The sequence below is a fragment of the Choristoneura fumiferana genome, chromosome 10 (assembly GCF_025370935.1).
Source record: "Choristoneura fumiferana chromosome 10, NRCan_CFum_1, whole genome shotgun sequence".
Classification (NCBI taxonomy): Eukaryota; Metazoa; Arthropoda; class Insecta; order Lepidoptera; family Tortricidae; genus Choristoneura; species Choristoneura fumiferana.
The window spans coordinates 5,350,222-5,369,938 of NC_133481.1; the positions used below are offsets into that span (position 1 = coordinate 5,350,222).

Genomic DNA, 19,717 nt, shown 5'->3' on the forward strand with positions numbered 1-19,717 from the left:
TCTACAATAGCCGCCGCAAAGGAAGATCTCCCTTAAACAAGCCAGGGCAAAATCAATCAACATCTGGCTCGCGTCAATTTTCAGTATGCTGGTATCACTATCGTTTCGGAGACAAATCCACTCGGTGCACTAGACCGTGTAGCTATCCAGCATCGGAAAACTTCGAGGGCAGTCGAAAGTAGAGGCCAGCGACTGCCACACCGTACCGGGCCGCCTTTTCGTCGTAGACCAACACTCCAAACTTCAATTCTTGGTTGATACAGGTTCCGACCTGTGCGTATACCCACGTTCGGCCTTAAAAGAACCCCGCACGAAAACCAGTTACCAATTGATCGCCGCAAATGGAACAATAATATCTACTTTCGGCTCTATACAACTGCGACTGGATTTGGGTTTGCGAAGGGAATTCACATGGAGATTTACAGTTGCGGATGTATCAAAACCCATCATTGGCGTCGACTTCTTATCTTTTTACAATTTACTAGTAGACTGTAGGAAGCACCGCCTAATCGACGGCCTGTCATCTCTCTCCGTTTCCGCGGCAGCAAAAAGATCAGCGGAAGACATAACTTCTATTAAGGCGGTCTCAGGCGAAACTTTGTACCATCACATTTTGCGAGAGTATCCCGAGATTACCCGTCCAGCTGGAACACATAAAATGCCGAAACACCAGACCGTGCACCATATCCGCACAATACCTGGTCCACCTGTAACGAGCCGACCCAGACGACTCCCACCCGATCGTTTGAAGATCGCACAGCTGGAATTCGAGGACATGCTACGCAACGGAACAGCTCGCCGTTCAGAAAGTTCATGGTCGTCTCCGCTTCATCTAGCTAAGAAAAAAGATGACGGTTGGCGGCCATGTGGAGATTACAGAGCACTTAATGCGCGTACTGTACCAGATAACTATCCCATAAGACATATCCAAGACTTTGCGCACAATCTGGCCGGCAGCAAAATATTCTCGAAGCTAGACTTAGTCAAGGCTTATAACCAAATCCCAGTATTCGAAGAAGATATACAAAAAACGGCTATAACCACACCATTTGGCCTCTTCGAGTTCACGAATATGACTTTTGGACTGAGAAACGCAGCCCAAACATTTCAACGTTTTATTGACGAAGTTCTAGCTGGCCTCCCGTTCTGCTACGGTTACATCGATGACTTGCTAGTATTTTCTCAAAATGAGGAACAACATCGCGAGCACTTGAGGGCACTATTTGAGCGTTTAACGAAGTACGGAATGCTGATAAATTCAACAAAGTGTCAATTTGGCATGCGCACTATAACCTTCCTGGGACATGAAGTATCAGCAAACGGTTTACGTCCTCTTCAAACGAAAGTACAAGCAGTACTAGATTACCCGAAACCCAGGACCATAAAGGAATTACGTCGCTTTCTGGGAATGTTCAATTTTTATAGAAGATTCGTGCCCAACGCGTCGTCCTTACAAGCGCCTTTGAATGCCGTGCTGACAGGACCCAAAAGGCGGGGATCGCAAGAAATCGAGATGACCCCAGAAATGTTGCACGCCCTCGAACTGTGCAAGGCAGGATTATCCCAGGCGACAATGCTGGCACACCCGAAGCCTGATGCTGAGCTCGCAATACACACAGATGCTTCTGATACAGCCATGGGGGCAGTTCTACAGCAGCTAGTGCGACCTGGTCTATGGGAACCCTTAGCATTTTTTTCAAGACGGTTGAACCCAGCACAAAGAAATTACAGCCCTTATGATAGGGAATTGCTGGCCATTTATGATGCAATCCGGCACTTTCGGCACATGGTCGAGGCCAGGCGATTTAAAATATATACTGATCACAAGCCTCTCACGTTTGCCTTCACGTCGCGAAGAGACAAGTGCAGCCCAAGACAGTTCAGATACCTCGACTTTATTTCACAATTTAGTACAGATATCCAATACGTAGCAGGTAAAAATAATGTAGTGGCAGACGCGCTATCCAGGGTCGAAGAAATACGGGTTCCAATCAACTACCAGGAACTTGCCAAGGCACAAAACGACGACCCTGAATTACAAAAATTCTTGTCAGACAATTTAACATCACTAAAGCTTCAAAAAGTGACAGCGCCTGACCAAAATTGCGAGATCTATTGCGACGTCTCCACACTTAACATAAGACCATTTGTCAGCAACACATTCCGACGGACAATATTCAATGCCTTGCACGGATTAAGCCATCCTGGCGTCAAAGCGACAGTTAAGTTAGTGACGCAGAGATTCGTATGGCCTGGAATAAAAAGAGATTGCCGACAATGGGCAATGGAATGTGCAGAATGCCAAAAAAATAAAATATCCCGTCATACTTACTCCCCTATATCTTCTTTTCCCACTCCTTCTCAACGTTTTTCCCACGTCCACATGGACTTGATTGGCCCATTACCCACTTCTCATGGTTTCAGATATTGCCTCACGGTCATCGATCGCTTTACGCGATGGCCTGAGGCCTATCCAGTGCCCGACATCACAGCAGAGACCTGTGCCCGAGCTTTTATTACCGGCTGGGTCGCCCGTTTCGGCTGCCCGAGCAGAATTACCACTGACAGAGGGAGACAATTCGAATCGGAGCTGTTTAAAAGTATATCATCTATCCTCGGAGCTGAACACAGGCCTACCACTTCATACCATCCTGCATGCAATGGGATGATTGAGCGTCTCCACAGACAGCTGAAGGCAGCAATCAGATGCCACACAAGCACACACTGGACAGAGGTCCTACCACTGGTGTTGCTGGGAATTCGGAGCGCTTGGAAAGAAGATATTAAGTCCTCAGCAGCAGAACTCGTATATGGAGAGCCGCTGCGTCTTCCGGCAGAGTTCTTCACACCCACAACGGGTAAGTCAGTAGATTACTCAGACTTCGCAGCACGCTTGCGTCATCACATCGCCAAACTGACTCCAGTACCCGGCAGCCGCCACGTTCAATCAACTTTTTACCTGCCAAAAGACCTAAGTACGGCTGACTACGTCTTCCTACGACAAGGACCGTCAACAGGGTCACTTGATCCTCCATACACGGGCCCGTACAAGGTATTGGAAAAGGGTCCCAAAACTTTTAAACTAGAAATAAAGGGTAGAAAGAGTACAGTGACGATAGACAGACTGAAGCCCGCGTACTTGGCCAGGGAGGAGAAGGAGAGCAATAACAGTAGCGTAAACCCCAATACTACATCTACGACTTCGTTTACGAAAACCTCCAAAATAATAACACGAAGTGGCCGCAGTGTACGATTCCCAGACTACTATCGACCGTAGCATGCAACGGTCTCGGCGGGGGAGTGTGTGGCGTCCAGAGCAAAACTTCAAAGTGCAACAAACACAACACCTCCCCTGACAGGGTCGGTTAAGTCAGCAGCGCGCTTGCCACCGCGCCAGGTGATTACGTAAGCGGCAACCTGTTCCCACGGCTTGCGCCCGCGACGAGGAGGTGCGGGCGGCAGTGCTAACTGAGACGCGACGGCGGATGCACGCTGCTTTTGCTCCGCAGCTACCTACCGCGCGACACTCGCGTTCATAATAATTGTTGCTTGTGAACTTTGCTTCTTGTGTTTATGTGAACTCTTTTCGCTTAAGACTTATCGCTTTAGACTTTTTCCGGCTTGTGTATCGTTCTGTTATATTGTGTTTAATTAAATAGCGTTGTGCTGAACACGGTGTAAGTGTAATTTATTTCGCCCGCTAAGCACACCTATAGTTAAATGTTTCTGTGATGTTTCGAAACGCGATGCATACTTTGAAGATGCTTCAGCGCTCACGTCGAGCTCGTTTCGCGCGCGGAGTTGGAGCGGCGGCGTCTTCGTCGTCCCGGCGTTTTACCGGGGCCTGTGGCCGCTGCAACTGGCTCTGCGCCGTCAATTGCAGTTGCAGCGCATGTGTATTCAACCTCTCTGCTAACAGCAGGGGCTTTAAAGCGGCCATTTTGTGACTGTAAAGCGTCACCCGCGGGCGACTGTTCACTGCTGCCGTCAACTGCTCCCGCACTGTCATCTCTGTATTATCTGAATTATTATTCCACTTATCTTTTTCCTCCTCTTTATTCTCTGTAGACTCTGACTGTCCATGCTCTTCTGTCTGATCGGAGTCCGGACTGCAAATTATATGAACCTGCGCGCGAACTTCAGCGTCGAATTTTGATATCGTGCTGACTAGTGGCTTCGCCCAGCCGATATGGAGGATAGGGGTTTGACTGCCTTCTTCCCACTTGCAAATACCATCGTAGAACCTGGAATTGACATTTAATAAAGTGCACACCAATGGTAGTACCATTTATAAAAAAATATTTATTCTACAACGAAGGTCTGGCTTAGGGTTGTAACGGAGGCTGTCTTAGCGGAGGCGGATGCGGAGGCAACTAGTTTCGCCTCCGCGGATGCGGAGGTTAACGGAGGCGGATGTGTAGGTGAAAGTGGATGTGGAAAAAATAGTAGTTTATGCTTTATTCAACTCAAAAATCTCAAAAATTTCTAAAAAAAACTGCCAAATCTCACTTGTTTTCGGCGTCATCGTGCATGTGACTTAAATAAACAATTACTTTGTACAAAACCACTTAAAAAATCGCGGTTCAATCAAACATATACATTACAATTTCGTACGTCCAAGCAATGAGACAGGTTGATTCCTGTCGTGTTATTTGACATACGCCCGCTTCCACCCCGACCGCGTTCCCGCTGCGCGCTGGCTGAGATAGTGAAATGAGAAATAAACCTCCGTTAAAACTCCGCAAAAAAATTTACCTATAGTACCTTAATAAGGACGCGAAGCATTCAGGGTCTTTAAGAATAGACCGCGCTGAGTGTCCCGAACTTTCAACTTTCATTAATTGCGGTATCAACTCATTGGCGATTTCAGAAAATTCTTTGTAGATTTCTTCATCATCACGAGAATAGTTGTAACTGTAAAAAAATACAAATCATTTATTTCGGACTTCAAATCCATAGTGTTAAACAGAGTGAAAAAGCAAATTCAATTGTAAAGAAACTTCTAAGATAATATTATTATGTATAACTCCAAAATAAAAAAAAACCGGCCAAAAGCTTGTCGGACACACCCGAAATAGGGTTCCGTAGCCATTACGAAAAAGTTAACTAATATTTCTCTAAGGATTTCGTATTTTGTACGGAATATTCCAAGTTTAGGTATATTTTATACCTTAGGCTGCTATTTACTTTTAAACTACTAATAATTCTCAAGAAAACTTAACCATTATAAAATAATATTTTTTTATTGTACCATTTTGTCGGCATAGTTTACATATATATTCGTGCAAAATTACAGCTTTCTAGCATTGATTTGATAGTACCTGACCTGAGCAAAGCCGCGGACGGACAGACACAGACAGACAGACCGACAGACAGACATGGCGAAACTATAAGGGTTCCGTTTTTGCCATTTTGGCTACGGAACCCTAATAGCAAGTACAGTCACCAGCATTAATATCTGCCACTGCGGAGCGTGCAAAAATATCTGACACGTCCTTCCGGCCCTAGAAATAGAGTCGTATCAGATATTTATGCTCTCTTGTTGTGTCAGATATTGGTTCTGGTGACTGTACCATCAGCCAAATAAATATTTATATGGTCTACCACCCTAAAGTTGATAATCGTGTGCATGTCACAAAACAATAATGCCAATAGCTCCTAACGCCCAAGTAAAATTTTTGGAATATGAACATCAAATTTTATTAAGATTGGTTTTTGGAGTCTTTTTGTATTTTTAACAGACTACATTTATTTCAACTCCAAATTTTGTTACTTTTACGGTCATCCTGTAAAACCCTTATCGAAAATACAAACTGAAACATAGATGCACAGAAAAACCAAGAAAAGAACAATAGAGAGAGAGAGAGAGAGAGAGAGAGAGAGAGAGAGAGAGAGAGAGAGATAGAGAGAGAGAGAGAGAGAGAGAGAGAGAGAGAGAGAGAGAGGAGAGAGAGAGAGAGGGAGAGAGAGAGAGAGGGAGAGAGAGAGAGAGAGAGAGAGGGGGGTGAGGGAGGGAGGGAGGGAGGGGGGAGGAGGGAGGGAGGGAGGGAGGGAGGGGCAGAGTAGTTCCAATGGAGTGCTGAAAGTGTCGCTGCTTAAGTGACTAAATAAGAAACAAATAAGCTGAGATATGTGGTGCATAGGGGAAATTCGTGTCTGTACTCCTTTCCAGTGGTGGTGTAGCGGTATAGCACGCGGCTCGGAATGCTGACGACCTGGGATCGATTCCCAGCGTTGGTCTCTTTTTCTGGTTTTTCTGTGCATCTATGTTTCAGTTTTTATTTTCGATCAAACTTTATGTCATTTATGATAGAGTTTGATGTTCAAATAACAGTAAGTCCTTTATAAAGGACTGAGCGTTAGGAGGATAGACGTGTCTGTCAACCTAAACAGTCATATTCATTTGATAGGAACTTGTTTAAAAATTGATAGACCACTTACTTATTTGGCTGATGGTACAAATCAGAAGTTACATTTAACTTTTTACTATTTTTATTTACTACTTTTGTGATACATAGGGGCAAGTGCTGTCTGTAGTTATATGTTAGGGTCTCCCCAAACCTATCGACGCGGAATCGGCCTTAGCGATCAAAAAACTCTTTATATCCACGCAATAACAGCGAAAAAGACGTCGAGCAGGTCGGCCGACCGACGCGATACGTCGTTTACCGACGGAAAGACGTCTTTTTCGCTCTTATTGCGTGGACATATAGCGTTTTTTGGTCGGCTTAAGCCGATTCCGCGTCGATAGATGTAGGGAGACCCTTAGACTGCTGTTGTTAATCTTCATTAGAATTAAAATAATAATCAAAGAGCCACATACTGTCGAATAACATCACCAGCGCACGCCCAAGCATGAAAAGCTTCTTTATACATCTTATGACGATGATAATATCCTCCTTGGAAAGTGTATGGATACACATGTCTGTCTTCATAGTGTGTCCTTGAAGATCGAATGGCTTGAGTATATAAGGCGGCAGAGTCTGGTCTGGTGGCACTTTTGGGAGCAACTGTGTCTTCCGATACTGATGAGTTTTCTGACTGATCAGAGCAGTTTGATATTTTTATGTACTCATCAAGATCCCCCAGATTACCGAGTGCCATTGGATATGCATCTAGATGACCTGCAACAGAAAATAATTAGGTTCTGAAACATATTTATATAAATCACATTAATTTGAATCTGCAGCTTACATGAAGTTAAAGATATTTCAATTCTACATATTTCCACCCTGTATTTAAAGTAATAATTTTCATAAACTAGTGTTTACTGGAGAGACAATAAACAAGAATAGATTAGATAGAATGAATTATTATTTTTATAAATAAATGTGATGCCCTCTCAGCCTATTCAAACAAAACAAAAAGAGACGGCATCACATTTATCTGTCAAATAAATTTAATCAATGGATGGTGAAACAGGGGGTTAGTCCATGAGTTGATTATCAGAAAGTTTTGGACAAATATTTTTTCTTTAGTCAGTTTAACAAAAAAAACCGGCCAAGTGCGAGTCGGACTTGCGCAACGAGGGTTCCGTATAAATATTTTTATTATAAAATGTAACTAAAAATTTAAGGTTTTCGCAATTTTTCCTTTATCTGTGCTATAAGACGTTGCTTTGTACCAAAATTCAAGATTCTGAGTTCACGGGAAGTATCCATTCATTCCGGGTTTTAATTCCCTTGCGAGTTTCGAAAATTTGCGGAATTTTGCGGCATAAACGGCTGTATCTTTTTATTGCGTTGGCTTAGAAGTTTGATTTTTTCATAGCTCCAAGGGACAGTAGACCTGAGTATTTGATATAAATTTCAGCTTGATACCTCCACAGGTTCCTGAGAAAAAGGGTCTTGACAAACGGACGGACAACAAAGTGATCCTATAAGGGTTCCGTTTTTTCCTTTCAAGGTACGGAACCCTAAAAATTATGTAGATAGTAGCTGTTGCCTGCGACTCCATCCACGCAGTATCCGTTTATCGCTATCCCACAGGAACTATGCATGGGATAAAAACTATCCTATGTCCTTCTATCTATGTACCAAGTTTGATCTAAATCGGTTCAGCAATTAAGATGTGATTGAGTACAAACATTCTAACATCTAAACATCCAAACATCTTCACAAACTTTCACATTTATAATATTAGTAGGATAGCCAGTTATAGTTCCATATGATGTCTCTCTATGCCACACTTTTAAGCATGGCATGATGTCACAGGCGTGAACTTTAAAGTGCTACATCTTTGTAAATTTTTGGTTAATTGATGAAAGGAAGAATATTGTATCCAAAGAATTATATTTTTTGATGAAAAATAAATACTTAGTTATATTTTTTTTTTAGCCAGGAAACTACCCAATTAGTCTCTTACTAAAACAAGCAAACAGCAGCAGTTCTATTCATTACATTTATGCAAATCTGCTTACTGACCATTTTCATAAAGCAACCAGAGTAGTTTGTGCTGCATTTGTGCTACTTCATGGACATCAATAGTTGGCGTGAGTGTAGGGTTGATGGAAGACACCAGAGCCGCAAGCTCCATAACCCGTGTGCACACAACGGGTTTGCCCGCTACATACAGCCAGGAGCGAGCCAGCACTCCATCGCCCACAGAGCGTCCACGTTTATCCTCATTACCTTTTCCATGCCAGGTTACCTAACCAATAAAAGATAATTTGGAATTAAATTTAGAATTGTACTAATGTTGATCATGTTATGATTGTGTTGTTGAGATCAATGTGAATAATTATCGTTGTGAGATTTTTTTGGTTTTCTACCCAGTTATAGACAAAGAAAAAAAATTTAGGTTTGAGAAAATAGCCACATTTTCTGAAAGAAGTTATTTTGTAGATAAATTAAATCAAGCAAGCCAAGTAGACCAACACATTAACAGTACAAAGAATACTTGACCAAGGAACAGGCATCTAGATACAGGCACCTATCAATTGCTTCCAACTGCCTGCCTGACAATATAAATAATAAGAATAAAATAAAAAGTTTTCTAGTAGGATGGTATCTTATTAGTATAGTAGGTAGAACAAAACTACACTGAGACTCTTCTAGCCAGCAACCATGCAAGCATTTTGTGAACACAGCTTACCTCTGCAGTTTCCGTACCATCTTTTCCAAATACAACCCAAGCATGATCCTCAGACAAGGCAAGGTGAACATCTCGCTTGCCCAGCACTTGGCACCCTGCCGTGACTGCGAATGCGACACCAAAGCAATCCAGTTTGTTGCCTGTCAAGAAGCTGTAAATGGACTGCAAGTGTGCACGATCCTTGTAGTAGCTGCGGGTCAAAGAGTTCCACACGACGTCCGCCACACGCTTGACCAGCTCCCGCGAAGTATGCTCACCGCGCAGCAGCGTTCCGTCCACTCCACTCCGCATCAGCCCCACGAACCGCTCGTGCAAATTCTTCACCTCATCCCATTCCACACAAGGAAACTTCATTTTAACAAACTTATTTGTCGGTAAGTTTACATCTTTGTCACAGTTCTTAACGTTTGTCAAATTATTCTCAACTGCTCCAACAATTATTGAAAATAAAGCCAAATCTGGTTCATTTTCGCTGCGTAGTTGCCCCTCGAACAAATCGTAAACTTTTTGAATACTATCGATGGGAAATACTTTTTTATATTCAGATAATTCGGACATTATTGCTTCGCATTATATTGCACTCTTAGTAACAAAATTGTAATCAATTTTTAATAAAATAAATAAACAACCAAATAAACGCCGGCCTGCATCCCATCCACAGGTAAAGTATTTTTGTAATTATGATGCAACTGCAAGTTATTTGCACTATTCTTTATCTGTATTTTCCATTACTAATATTTTGTTATATTGGTAGCTCTGATAATGTTTTCTAATTAACACGTATTGAAAATTAAAAATAAGAAAATGGTTTTCATCTTGCCAACTAGTGAAGTTGGAACTTACACTACATTTTCTTACACTGTGCCTGCAGGGCTACTACGACACTCGAAGTTCGTATCGTACCGTCCCTATCGCTCTCGTATTAAATAGTGTAAGTGTCAGAGGGACCGCACGAAACGAACTTCGAGTTTCGTAGTAGCCCTGCTACTCCGAAATTCGAAAATCGAAGTTCGTTTCGTACCTTACCTCTCACTCATAAAAAGAGATTTTTTTACCGTATAACGGCAAAACCTACTAGATGATGATGATGATGATGAATTCCTGTAGTCCCTCAGCAGGGACATAGGGCTCAAACCTACTAGACACTAGCAAAATTGCCAATTGTCCAATGGACAGCGCCATATTTCTAAAAAAAAAAAAAAAAAATGACATTTGTCTGGTTGTCAGTCAGATAGTATAATGGCAATAGTGGTATTATTGCCTAATTTATTTTGAATAATAAAGAAAATAAATAACAAATTTATAAATTTAACTTAAATTTCATTCACGATTCTATGTAATCTACAAGACTAACTTACTTACTCAAAAGTCTTTAACAAATTAAAACACACCACATCATCATTACTATGAATAATATTCTCCGCGAAAAACAAAATAATCGCTACCGGAAAAAATATAAATTTATAAAAAGGCGTATAAAAAGCCTAATATTAGTAAGTATTTATACTTTCTTGTACTTAAGCCTATTCTTTTTTATTGTATCCCTGGAAGAAGAGTATCATCTTTAGTTTGTAATTAATTTATTATTTCCAGTTTGTAATTTTTACATACATACTACAAACTGAAACTAACGCCTATTAAACATTTATAGAAATCATTACTTGCTGTTCAATTATGACCATTATAGCTGATGCTGATTTCTGTTCAAACCCATATAACAAGCTCAGCTATAATGACATGATCAAATAATTTTTGTGATCGTAGGAAAATGCTGCACTATGTGATGAAGTTGCAAAGATCCAGGAAAGTATTCTTATTGTAAAGGATGAACGGAAGTTTTTGCTTCGCAAATTGTTGGAGTATGTCCATGAAGCTGATAACTCTCAGAAGAACTACAGACATGAAGTAGTTCCCAATGGATCTAGCACAAAACTTAAGAAAAGAAAAAGCCTTGAAGAAAATGGGAGAAGCATTTCAATATCATAAAAATAACCAAGTAAACTTTTTTAAATTTTATGTTAAGGTGAATATTGGCTCAAGTTTTAAGCTATGTTTTTCTCAAGTTCAATTCAAAACCCTTTGCATCATATCTCCGAGGTCATATCCTTAGCAAAAAATAATGATTTGCTTCCAAAAACACTTGTCATTTATTATTTTAATGATAAATAAAAAGCCCAATATTTATTTGCAAAGTTCAATTACAACAACAACACAACAAAACAATTCAATTATTATTTTTATATATATTATTATTTGAAAGCTGAGAAATGTAATAAAATCTTACTTCTTTCTTACTTCTATTATAATTAGTGATCATTATCAACATGCACTTTTCGTGGCAAAGGGTATGGTTGACAGAAAAAACAAATACGTTTGAATATTCACTTTTGTTTTTAACTATAAAATAAATACCTTCATTCTTAGGATTACACCTCTAGGTAGAACTTTACAGTACAAAATCTTTTTTTAAATGTCAAATTAGTGTCAAATGAGATTCATTTCTGTTATAAAAATACAACTATACTTGAAAATCTAATTACATTATGCAAAGTGTTTATTGTTATCTAAATAATCCAATCTCTTACCATCAGGAGACAGACTTGCTTGTTTGCCATCCAGTTGAATAAAAAAAAATGCACATCATAACTAGAGTTGATATTTTAAGTATTACAAGTGAAGTCCTAATAAAGTAAATGTGTGATCACAGTATTTACATTCACGGTATGGATTTGACACAATACCCGGATTTAATAACGACGGATGAAGACATGCAATGTATTATTTGCAGTGTCAATATTAAAGAAAAAGGACAGTATAAATATGTTTGTTTTTAACTAAAAAATGTCCTGAAACAAAATCTCGGTTACAGAACTGAAAAAGTCGTGTAGTAGGTGATAGAAGGCAAAGAGGTGGATATGCCGAAGGGCGTCAATACAAATTGCGTGCAATATTTTAAATACTTAAATTACCTTCCTGTGACTTCCGTTAAAGTAGAAAGGTCATTTAGTTATGAAAATGGATTGTTTCTAATTGACGTGAACGACTGACAGCCAAATCTAGATAAATGATTATAAATATGTATATAAACATATTTGTGAATTAAATGTAAAGTTTAAAATACTTATGTATTTGTTTTTTTGTTGGACCATATTTTGCTACAAAAAGTGCATGTTGATAAGGATCACTAATTATAATTAAAAGCAATCTCTAACTTCACCTTGAATTTATTTTTTTCCATTTTCCTGTTTCCTACATTGCTTACTACATTGTGGTGTTCAATATTTTTAACTTTTAACTTTTGGCTGCCCTGTCTCAATGGGTTGCCGATGCCAAGCTAAGGTTTTAATGAGTAAAACACTAAATGGTTGACAATATTACATTTTTACTTTGAGCCTTGAGCTTTGGGCTTTTTATTATAAAATAATTTATAATAAAAAATTAAGTACTTAAATATGTAATAAAATCCGAAACAACATAAAGTACAAAATATTGAATTAAAAACCAAAGAGGTATTTATTTACTGTTTGTAATTAATTTTAATTGGCCCAGCAAAGCATTTGTGTTTTTTAACTAATTAAAATATAATAACATTGTCCCATATAATGTTAACTGTCATCACTGTCTTCAGTGTTATCATCTACATCATCATTAAATGATAGTAATTGACTTTGTTTTTTAGTACTGGAAGGTGCATTTTTTGTTGAAGTTTTCTTTTTATCATTCTCTGATACCTTTTTAGGCTTTGGTTTGAATATAACCCTTTGACTCAAATCAGCCTTGGTTTCTTCTGCTTCTTTTTCTAGCCTTTTTTTCTCAATTTCGGCCTCTTCGGCCGTAAGGTCTCCTGGTTTAAGGACAACGACTTGAGGCTCTTCACTTTCCGTATTTTCGACAAAATCTTCCTCTGCGTTTTCGAGTTCGTCGAATTTTCGATTTCTATCGTCATAGCCTGCTTGCCGTTTTATTACTTTAAGAAATTCTGGATCTTCTGGTTTGATATAATTAACGTTTCTTTTCCTATTCATACTAATAATATTATGAATGTGCTTTCCCAATGCCTTTTTAGTTTCTTTCTTGCGCTGTAATTTCCTTTTCACATAAGCTTTTCGTTTTGTTTACCGTAAACCAGTCTTGAAATTTATAATATAAACAAGAACTTATAAAGGAAAGAAATCACCATCACCGGAGAGTGGCGGAGAGTAAGTAGCATTAAAAATTATAAAAATGTAACCTTTATTAACCTACCAAGAAACAAAACATCAACCACGTTCAAATCAAATCCGAGGGCCTACTCCGAAATTCGAATCGAAAATCTCAGCTCGCATCGTATTGTCTCTCTCTCTCTCATTCTCGTATTAAATAGTATAAGTGTCAGAGGGACGGAACGACACGAACTTCGAATTACGGAGTAGCCCCGCTGTCAATCAAAGCATCGTACAGGGGGGGCTACTATGAAGCTCGCAAATCGAAGTTCGTATCGCACCGTTCCTTTCTTTCTTTCACTCGCGCATTAAATGACAAGCGTCAGCGGGACCAAAGACCAGTATCCAGTATATATATAGGGAAGCGAGATGGCAACACGAAGTTCGAGTTTTGTACTTCGTGGTATAGGGCCAGCCGAAGTTCGTGTCGTGCGGTCCCTCTCGCTCTCGTATTAAATAGTATGTGTCAGAGGGACCGCACGACACGATCTTCGAGTTTCATAGTAGCCCTGCAGATAGAGTTCACGATGACGCGTGCCGTGGCAATGTCGTTAAATGTCTAATTTTGACAAAATCATGCGTCTTCGTGGATGACACTAGATAGGTTCCTATACAATACATTACAATACTCTTTGGGTATACTATACCGTACGTAACGTAACAAACTACAAACCACGGACATCTTTTGGCGTTTGTTTAAGATAAAAATCAGGGTGACAACCTAACCGGATAAAACAGAAGAAAAACTAAGAAAACGGAAGGAAAAAATAACGAATTTATACAAGATTTATACACAATTTTACCCTTTTATTTTTAGTTTTTGAGCTGTTCTAAACTAGAAAGAAGAAGGTATATTAGACTTTGGTCATTCCATACGGCTGTTTTGAGTTAGTTTTCAAATAGTATTGTCCTGTTGCCTGATGATCGACGTTCTCTCCCATGGAAGTCTGGTGGCTGCATTCTTTTCCCGTTAGAAAACTGTTCCAATTGTCATTGTGGCAAGCAGGGAAAGCAGTAGGATTGGTTATCGACTCGGCAAAATATCTGTGGGATCTGCTATGGCTGCAGGCCTCTGTAATTTTATCGTTATATTTGATTGAGACTATACTAAATAAATAAAATTGTCGTAATAAGGATTCCCCAAATTTTCATTTCAAACCGCTTGCAGCCTTTCATGGGTGGGTGGATAAACCACAAATAAATAAACAAACACCTCTCGCATTTATTACACCAGTTAAAACCTGTTACCTACCTATAAGATAGAAAATGCTGTCGCATCCTGGTTGGGGCGCTCCACCACTGTTGGGATAAAAGTCTACGTGACCGGTCGGTTTCTGGACTCCCAAAATGCCGCCGCAAGAGTGGATCACGTCGACGAAATTTGCATCGGACCTGTCCAGTGATAAGGAGTCCGACCTTTTCGGAAATTCGAATAACGGACGCGCTGGGTCTAGCCCTAAAACAGAAATAAACGTTTAACAAATATCCTCCAAATTATTTAATACTTAAAAACTTAATTCAGTTATGTGTTGATCAATGATCACGTTTTAAAAATAGAAGAACAGAAATACTAAGTTAATGAAATTGACGAAGTACCTATCTAATTTTTGGGACAAAATTTGGTATGTAGAGAGCAGGAAGTCTGAAATAACGCATAAGCTACTAGAATTCTCTCGGGATCGGGATAAAATCCTATAATTTCAACCGCTAATATTAGAAACTTTCACGGGTTTTAATCTGTCATCTCCCAGGATAACAGGATCAAAGGAATTTGGGCACAAATTTGTGCCTCTGGGAGAGGACAGGTTAATGCGACATTGACGTTGACGTAATGAGATATTTTTTGGAAATTCCCACGGATTTTTTTGCGAAATACCGGAATTTCAATTAGCAAAGCCAAAGTGCGAAGCGCGGCTAAGGCTAGTCAGAAATAAGTACGTTTTTTAGTTATTCTTTTACTTTCAACGTCATCTACATTTCTGCAAATAAAACTTTATTTAATGTTATCCATCAATTTACCCGTTATCCTGCCAATGGCCACGTTGGACGCAGATGCGGCAATGCCCATAACATGAGCTCCAAGACTATGTCCAATCAAATGTATCCTATCCCCGAAACATCGTATCGTGTACAGAATGCTTTCAAGAACTGTCCCAGTTGCGTCCCAACATCTCCTGTTTCACCTGCAACTGCAGGGTAAAAAAGATCCATTGCTGTATCACTCCAGTCAACACCTATAACTATAACATCCTTAACTGCCAAGTAAGCGTTTTTAATGCCGACTATGACGCTCTTGTCTGCCGAAGACATCCAGCCGTGGGTAACCATCTTTATCTGCTTGTTTGATAACATCTTGCCTATATTTGCATCGCCAATAGGAGTTGCTTCTTGATCCAAAAGGATGTAGTCGTATATATTCCTGGGAACGAGTTTGATAAAATTATATTAGTTACGATTGATTTTTGGAGTCTTTTTGTATTTTTTTTATTTCAACTCCAAATTTGTTGCTTTTACGGGTATCCCGTGAAACCATATTGTAAATACAAACTGAGACATGGATGCACAGAAAAACCAGAAAAAGAGACCAGCACTGGATATCGAACCCAGGTCCTCAGCATTCCGTGCTGCGTGCTATAACCCCTACAGGGAATCTAGACACGGTTTTTTCCTATGCATACCTACATATCTCAGGTTGCTTATTTCTACTATGCTACTTAAGCAGCAGCACTGTGACGTCTGCCGACGCAACATAGATGTCGCTAGTGCTGCTGCTTAAGTAGCATAGTAGAAATAAGCAACCTGAGATATGTGTATGCATACGAAAAAATCGTTTCTAGATTCCCTGTAGGGATTATAGCACGCAGCACGGAATGCTGAGGACCTGGGTTCGATTCCCAGTGCTGGTCCCTTTTTCTGGGGTTTCTGTGCATCCATGTCTCAGTTTGTATTTACGATAAAATTATAGTTAGAAGGTAGAAGGTTTATATAGCCTTTGAGCACAAAACACAGATAGTTCAGAAGTCAATCTCCTGTATGTACTTCACTTTTCATACCTACGCTCGGCGGTCGCTCTAAGGTTGTCAACTATGGCTTATGCTATGCACCAAAAAACTATCGTGGTAGTGGCACTCTACTCGTATCTAGTTGTTTGATTTATTGTTGAGAATGAAACGGGAAGAATGGAAATATAAATTAATAACTAAAATATTTTAATTTTAATGTCATTGTTTTATTATAAATTTGTCACACTTGTTTCGTTATGGCGAAATTTATTTTTTAAGTTGCTCATTATTGCACGTAAAAGTTCACAGACGCGTTTGTCAAGCGGATGGCACTCGCGCTCGCACTGGTCCCAACCGGTCCGAGTTATCGTGTCCGTGAGCAGTGTCTATGTGTGTGTTGCTCGAGCGCATTTGTATGGGGATTGACTTCTGAACTATCAGTGTTTTGTGCTTTGAGGTAATTGGTGGGTATTGTTTATGCACGAATTAAACTAAGGCATTGGATTATTAATAGATTGTACAGTCCACGTCATGAGTAAGTGATCACTTTTGTATGTTGTCATTTTAACATCATGTTTGAAAAGCCATAAGTACGTAATTGTGTACCGACAGGAAGCGACAATGTACAAAAGTGATCACTTATTTATGTTGTTGACTGTACGTGTATACATATTCTGCTAAGTGATCTCAGAAGTTCGAATTTATCCTATCATATCCTTTTGAATATACATTTCTTATATTCCACTGCACGTTCTTCTTTTCTTACCTCACTCGCCATGTGTAAGTAAGTAGTTACTAACAAAGAAAATTAAATTAGAAAACGAACCTAGCGTATAATCTGTATTCAATTTCTTTAATTTTAACTCTTCGTGAAAGCGGAAGCACATCCGGCAAAGATAAATTGACGAAATGAGGTATGTCGTCGCCGTCTGGGAAGAAGATCCACTCCTTGCCATATCCAGTGCCCTCCTTGATTTCATTGAAATAGTCTATTTCGTTCACATTTCCCATCCATGGTTCACCTGCAAATAGATGTATCACTTTGATGACACGAGAGGAGTGTTTGATGATAATAGTCTAAATTTAACTACATTACATAACTAAACTCTATGTAATAACCATTCGGTAGGTATCCTTTGAATATCGCAGAATACAGCTACAGCTTGATACAGCTTCTCATCACTTAATTAAGATATCCTAGCGTACCTTTAAGAGAACCACATATATGGAGCGTGAACAAAAGAAATAATTGTACAGAAAACTTCATTATTTAAATTTTGATCACGATAATTTGAAACGTCTTCACGGTTACACTTTACCGGCACTACAAGAGCATTATTTATAAAGGAAGCGGCAAAATGCGTTCGACAGGCTTGTCGCTTTTACCTATCTCTTCTAAGTATGTTACAGTTAATTAAGGGCCCATATGCTAATTAGGCAATTCTATACATTTCAGTAGGTACCTAACGATACCACATTGTAAAAGTTAGTATTTTTATCGCCTTATCTAAGTCAAAGAATTCAAAAAGTGGACTTAAATGGAACGCAGCCAGGTGGCTCACAGGTGAGCGGTGAAGCTTGTAGTAAGTACCGCAGGGATCCGTTATGGGCCCCATTCTGTTTCTGGATAATCCATAAATGCAAATAAATGACTTGCCCCGCTGTAATAGAACAGAAATGTAGCTTATTATTATTTGTTGACGATACTTCTCTGAGGTTGAAGTAAATAGGCAACAAAAAATCAAAGTCATATCAGTTAGATCTTAAAACTGGCACACTGCAAACAATTTTATTATTGACTGCAGTTAAAACTCCGGGGACCCGATTCTCTGAAAGACATTCATGGAACCGAAGCCAACATAAAAAAAATATAAATCTAATTTAAGTACCTATCTATAATTATTTAGGTAAAATACCTATTTTTAAACTGTATTTTGGGAAAAACGGTCAATTGCTAAGTAGTGACTTTCTATCAATTCTATCAAATAGCGGACAACAATGAACTTTCATGTTCGCGATTATTCGTTTACTTTACATAGATAAGTAATCAATTAAGTTTAATGCGTAATTAAGTCAACGGTAATTTGGGAATCGAGGAATTGGGTATTTAGCTACAAAAGTAGAAAAATCAATAAAGTACTTTGCTTGCTTATAGGTACTTACCTATCTATGTGAAATACATGCAATAATCGACTTTCAAAAGAGTTGTCAAAGTCAGTCAAAATATCTTTATTCAATTTAGGCTATAACAAGCACTTATCAATGTCAAAAAAAATCTACCACCGGTTCGGAAAAACCTCTGTTGAGAAGAATCCGGCAAGAAACTCAACGAGGTAGGTATATATTTTTTAAACAGATTTACAATATTATTAAATGATATGTATACATATACATCACAAGTATGTAACACAACTTTATTTTTAACACAGTAGGTTCGCTATTTGAAGGGATCGCTAATGCGGATCGGAATTATTTCCAAATATCCCTGTCCATGATATAATCATTAACTTTATAATACGCCTTTGATATTAATGTCTTCTTGACAATAGATCTGAATTTTGTATCCGTTTCATTTATAATATTTTTTGGAATTTTATTATAAAAACGTATGTTATTTCCCATAAACGACTTTTTGGTTTTAGCCAGTCTGTAATATGGAACTTTAAGCTTTAAGCTTCCCTGTGTTGGCTTATCGACACGTTAGTGGGAAAATCACATAACTATGTTCTTCCTAACATACATGATTATTTCAAAAACATAAAGCGACGGCAGGGTTAGGATACCTGTTTCCTTAAAAAAAGATATTTAAGATTCACGCGTCTTCAAATTTACTCAATATCTGCAGCAGATCCCCATAAAATAAGGCCGTACGAAATAATGCTATTAAAGTACGCATAATACACCAACCGTGCCGTCGCCACATCGGTTAGATGCCGTATTTTCCAAACTGCAAAAGCAGCAGCAAGAGCTCAATCTACCTGCGATTGCTGTGACGTGAGGTCCCCACTGTAGTTTAGACAAATTCAATAGTTTGACCATTTAACTTTATATTAGAAACTGAATTCGAGTTAGATGAACTTACCAACGAGAATTTAATACATTTAGTTTTCTTAGGATTTAGTAACAAATTATTGGCAGCAAACCACTAAGTTGATTAACTATTGTATAAATTGAATGAGACGTTAGTCTACGTATGAACTGTAGGTACAATGCTGTGGTGTAGTAGCATGGGTGGCGTGGTGTAGCACCCCTAAGTGGATGACACCCGGGGCGGGCAGCCCCGTTGCCCCCTCCTAGCTACGCTACTGTGTACATGAACATACTGTGAGACAAAAATCTCCTGCACACGTCACCCACGCGTACATTAAGATCTTTATTGCAGAAAACATACAACATTTTACTTTGCTTGAGTTTTTGTAT

General features: G+C 39.2%; 3 protein-coding genes and 1 long non-coding RNA gene across 4 annotated transcripts; 1 reads left to right on the plus strand and 3 right to left on the minus strand.

The window, feature by feature from the left end:
• Nucleotides 1-3,695: 3,695 nt before the first annotated feature.
• Nucleotides 3,696-9,846, minus strand: Mnn1 (menin 1). The gene is made up of 5 exons (XM_074093188.1): nt 9,094-9,846; nt 8,424-8,649; nt 6,824-7,124; nt 4,765-4,914; nt 3,696-4,244 (listed from the first exon to the last, which is right to left on the minus strand). The coding sequence occupies exons 1-5, from the start codon at nt 9,649-9,651 to the stop codon at nt 3,767-3,769; spliced, it is 1,713 nt and encodes a 570-aa protein (XP_073949289.1). The 5' UTR covers nt 9,652-9,846; the 3' UTR covers nt 3,696-3,766.
• A 464-nt stretch (nt 9,847-10,310) lies between these two features.
• Nucleotides 10,311-11,277, plus strand: LOC141431896 (uncharacterized). Its single transcript, XR_012451769.1, has 2 exons — nt 10,311-10,586; nt 10,858-11,277. It is a non-coding gene; the product is annotated as an uncharacterized lncRNA (long non-coding RNA).
• Nucleotides 11,278-12,301: 1,024 nt separating this feature from the next.
• Nucleotides 12,302-13,956, minus strand: LOC141431895 (uncharacterized protein KIAA1143 homolog). Its single transcript, XM_074093181.1, has one exon. The coding sequence runs from the start codon at nt 13,116-13,118 to the stop codon at nt 12,699-12,701; it is 420 nt and encodes a 139-aa protein (XP_073949282.1). The 5' UTR covers nt 13,119-13,956; the 3' UTR covers nt 12,302-12,698.
• Nucleotides 13,957-14,052: 96 nt separating this feature from the next.
• On the minus strand, nt 14,053-18,231 carry LOC141431894 (lipoprotein lipase-like). The gene is given in 7 exon segments (XM_074093180.1): nt 14,053-14,367; nt 14,548-14,751; nt 15,315-15,410; nt 15,413-15,714; nt 17,124-17,319; nt 17,504-17,958; nt 18,187-18,231. Coding segments are annotated over 6 exon segments (1,077 nt in total). The 5' UTR covers nt 17,565-17,958; nt 18,187-18,231; the 3' UTR covers nt 14,053-14,149.
• Between the last annotated feature and the right edge of the window lie 1,486 nt (nt 18,232-19,717).

Coding starts and splice junctions, on each gene's coding strand:
- Mnn1 (XM_074093188.1), bottom strand. CDS start 9,651: ATGTCCGAATTATCTGAATATAAAAAAGTATTTCCCATCGATAGTATT. Junction 8,650..9,093: donor ATGGTACGGAAACTGCAGAG/GTAAGCTGTGTT, acceptor TTTATTGGTTAG/GTAACCTGGCATGGAAAAGG. Junction 4,915..6,823: donor GCTGGTGATGTTATTCGACA/GTATGTGGCTCT, acceptor ATTTTTTTACAG/TTACAACTATTCTCGTGATG.
- LOC141431895 (XM_074093181.1), bottom strand. CDS start 13,118: ATGAATAGGAAAAGAAACGTTAATTATATCAAACCAGAAGATCCAGAA.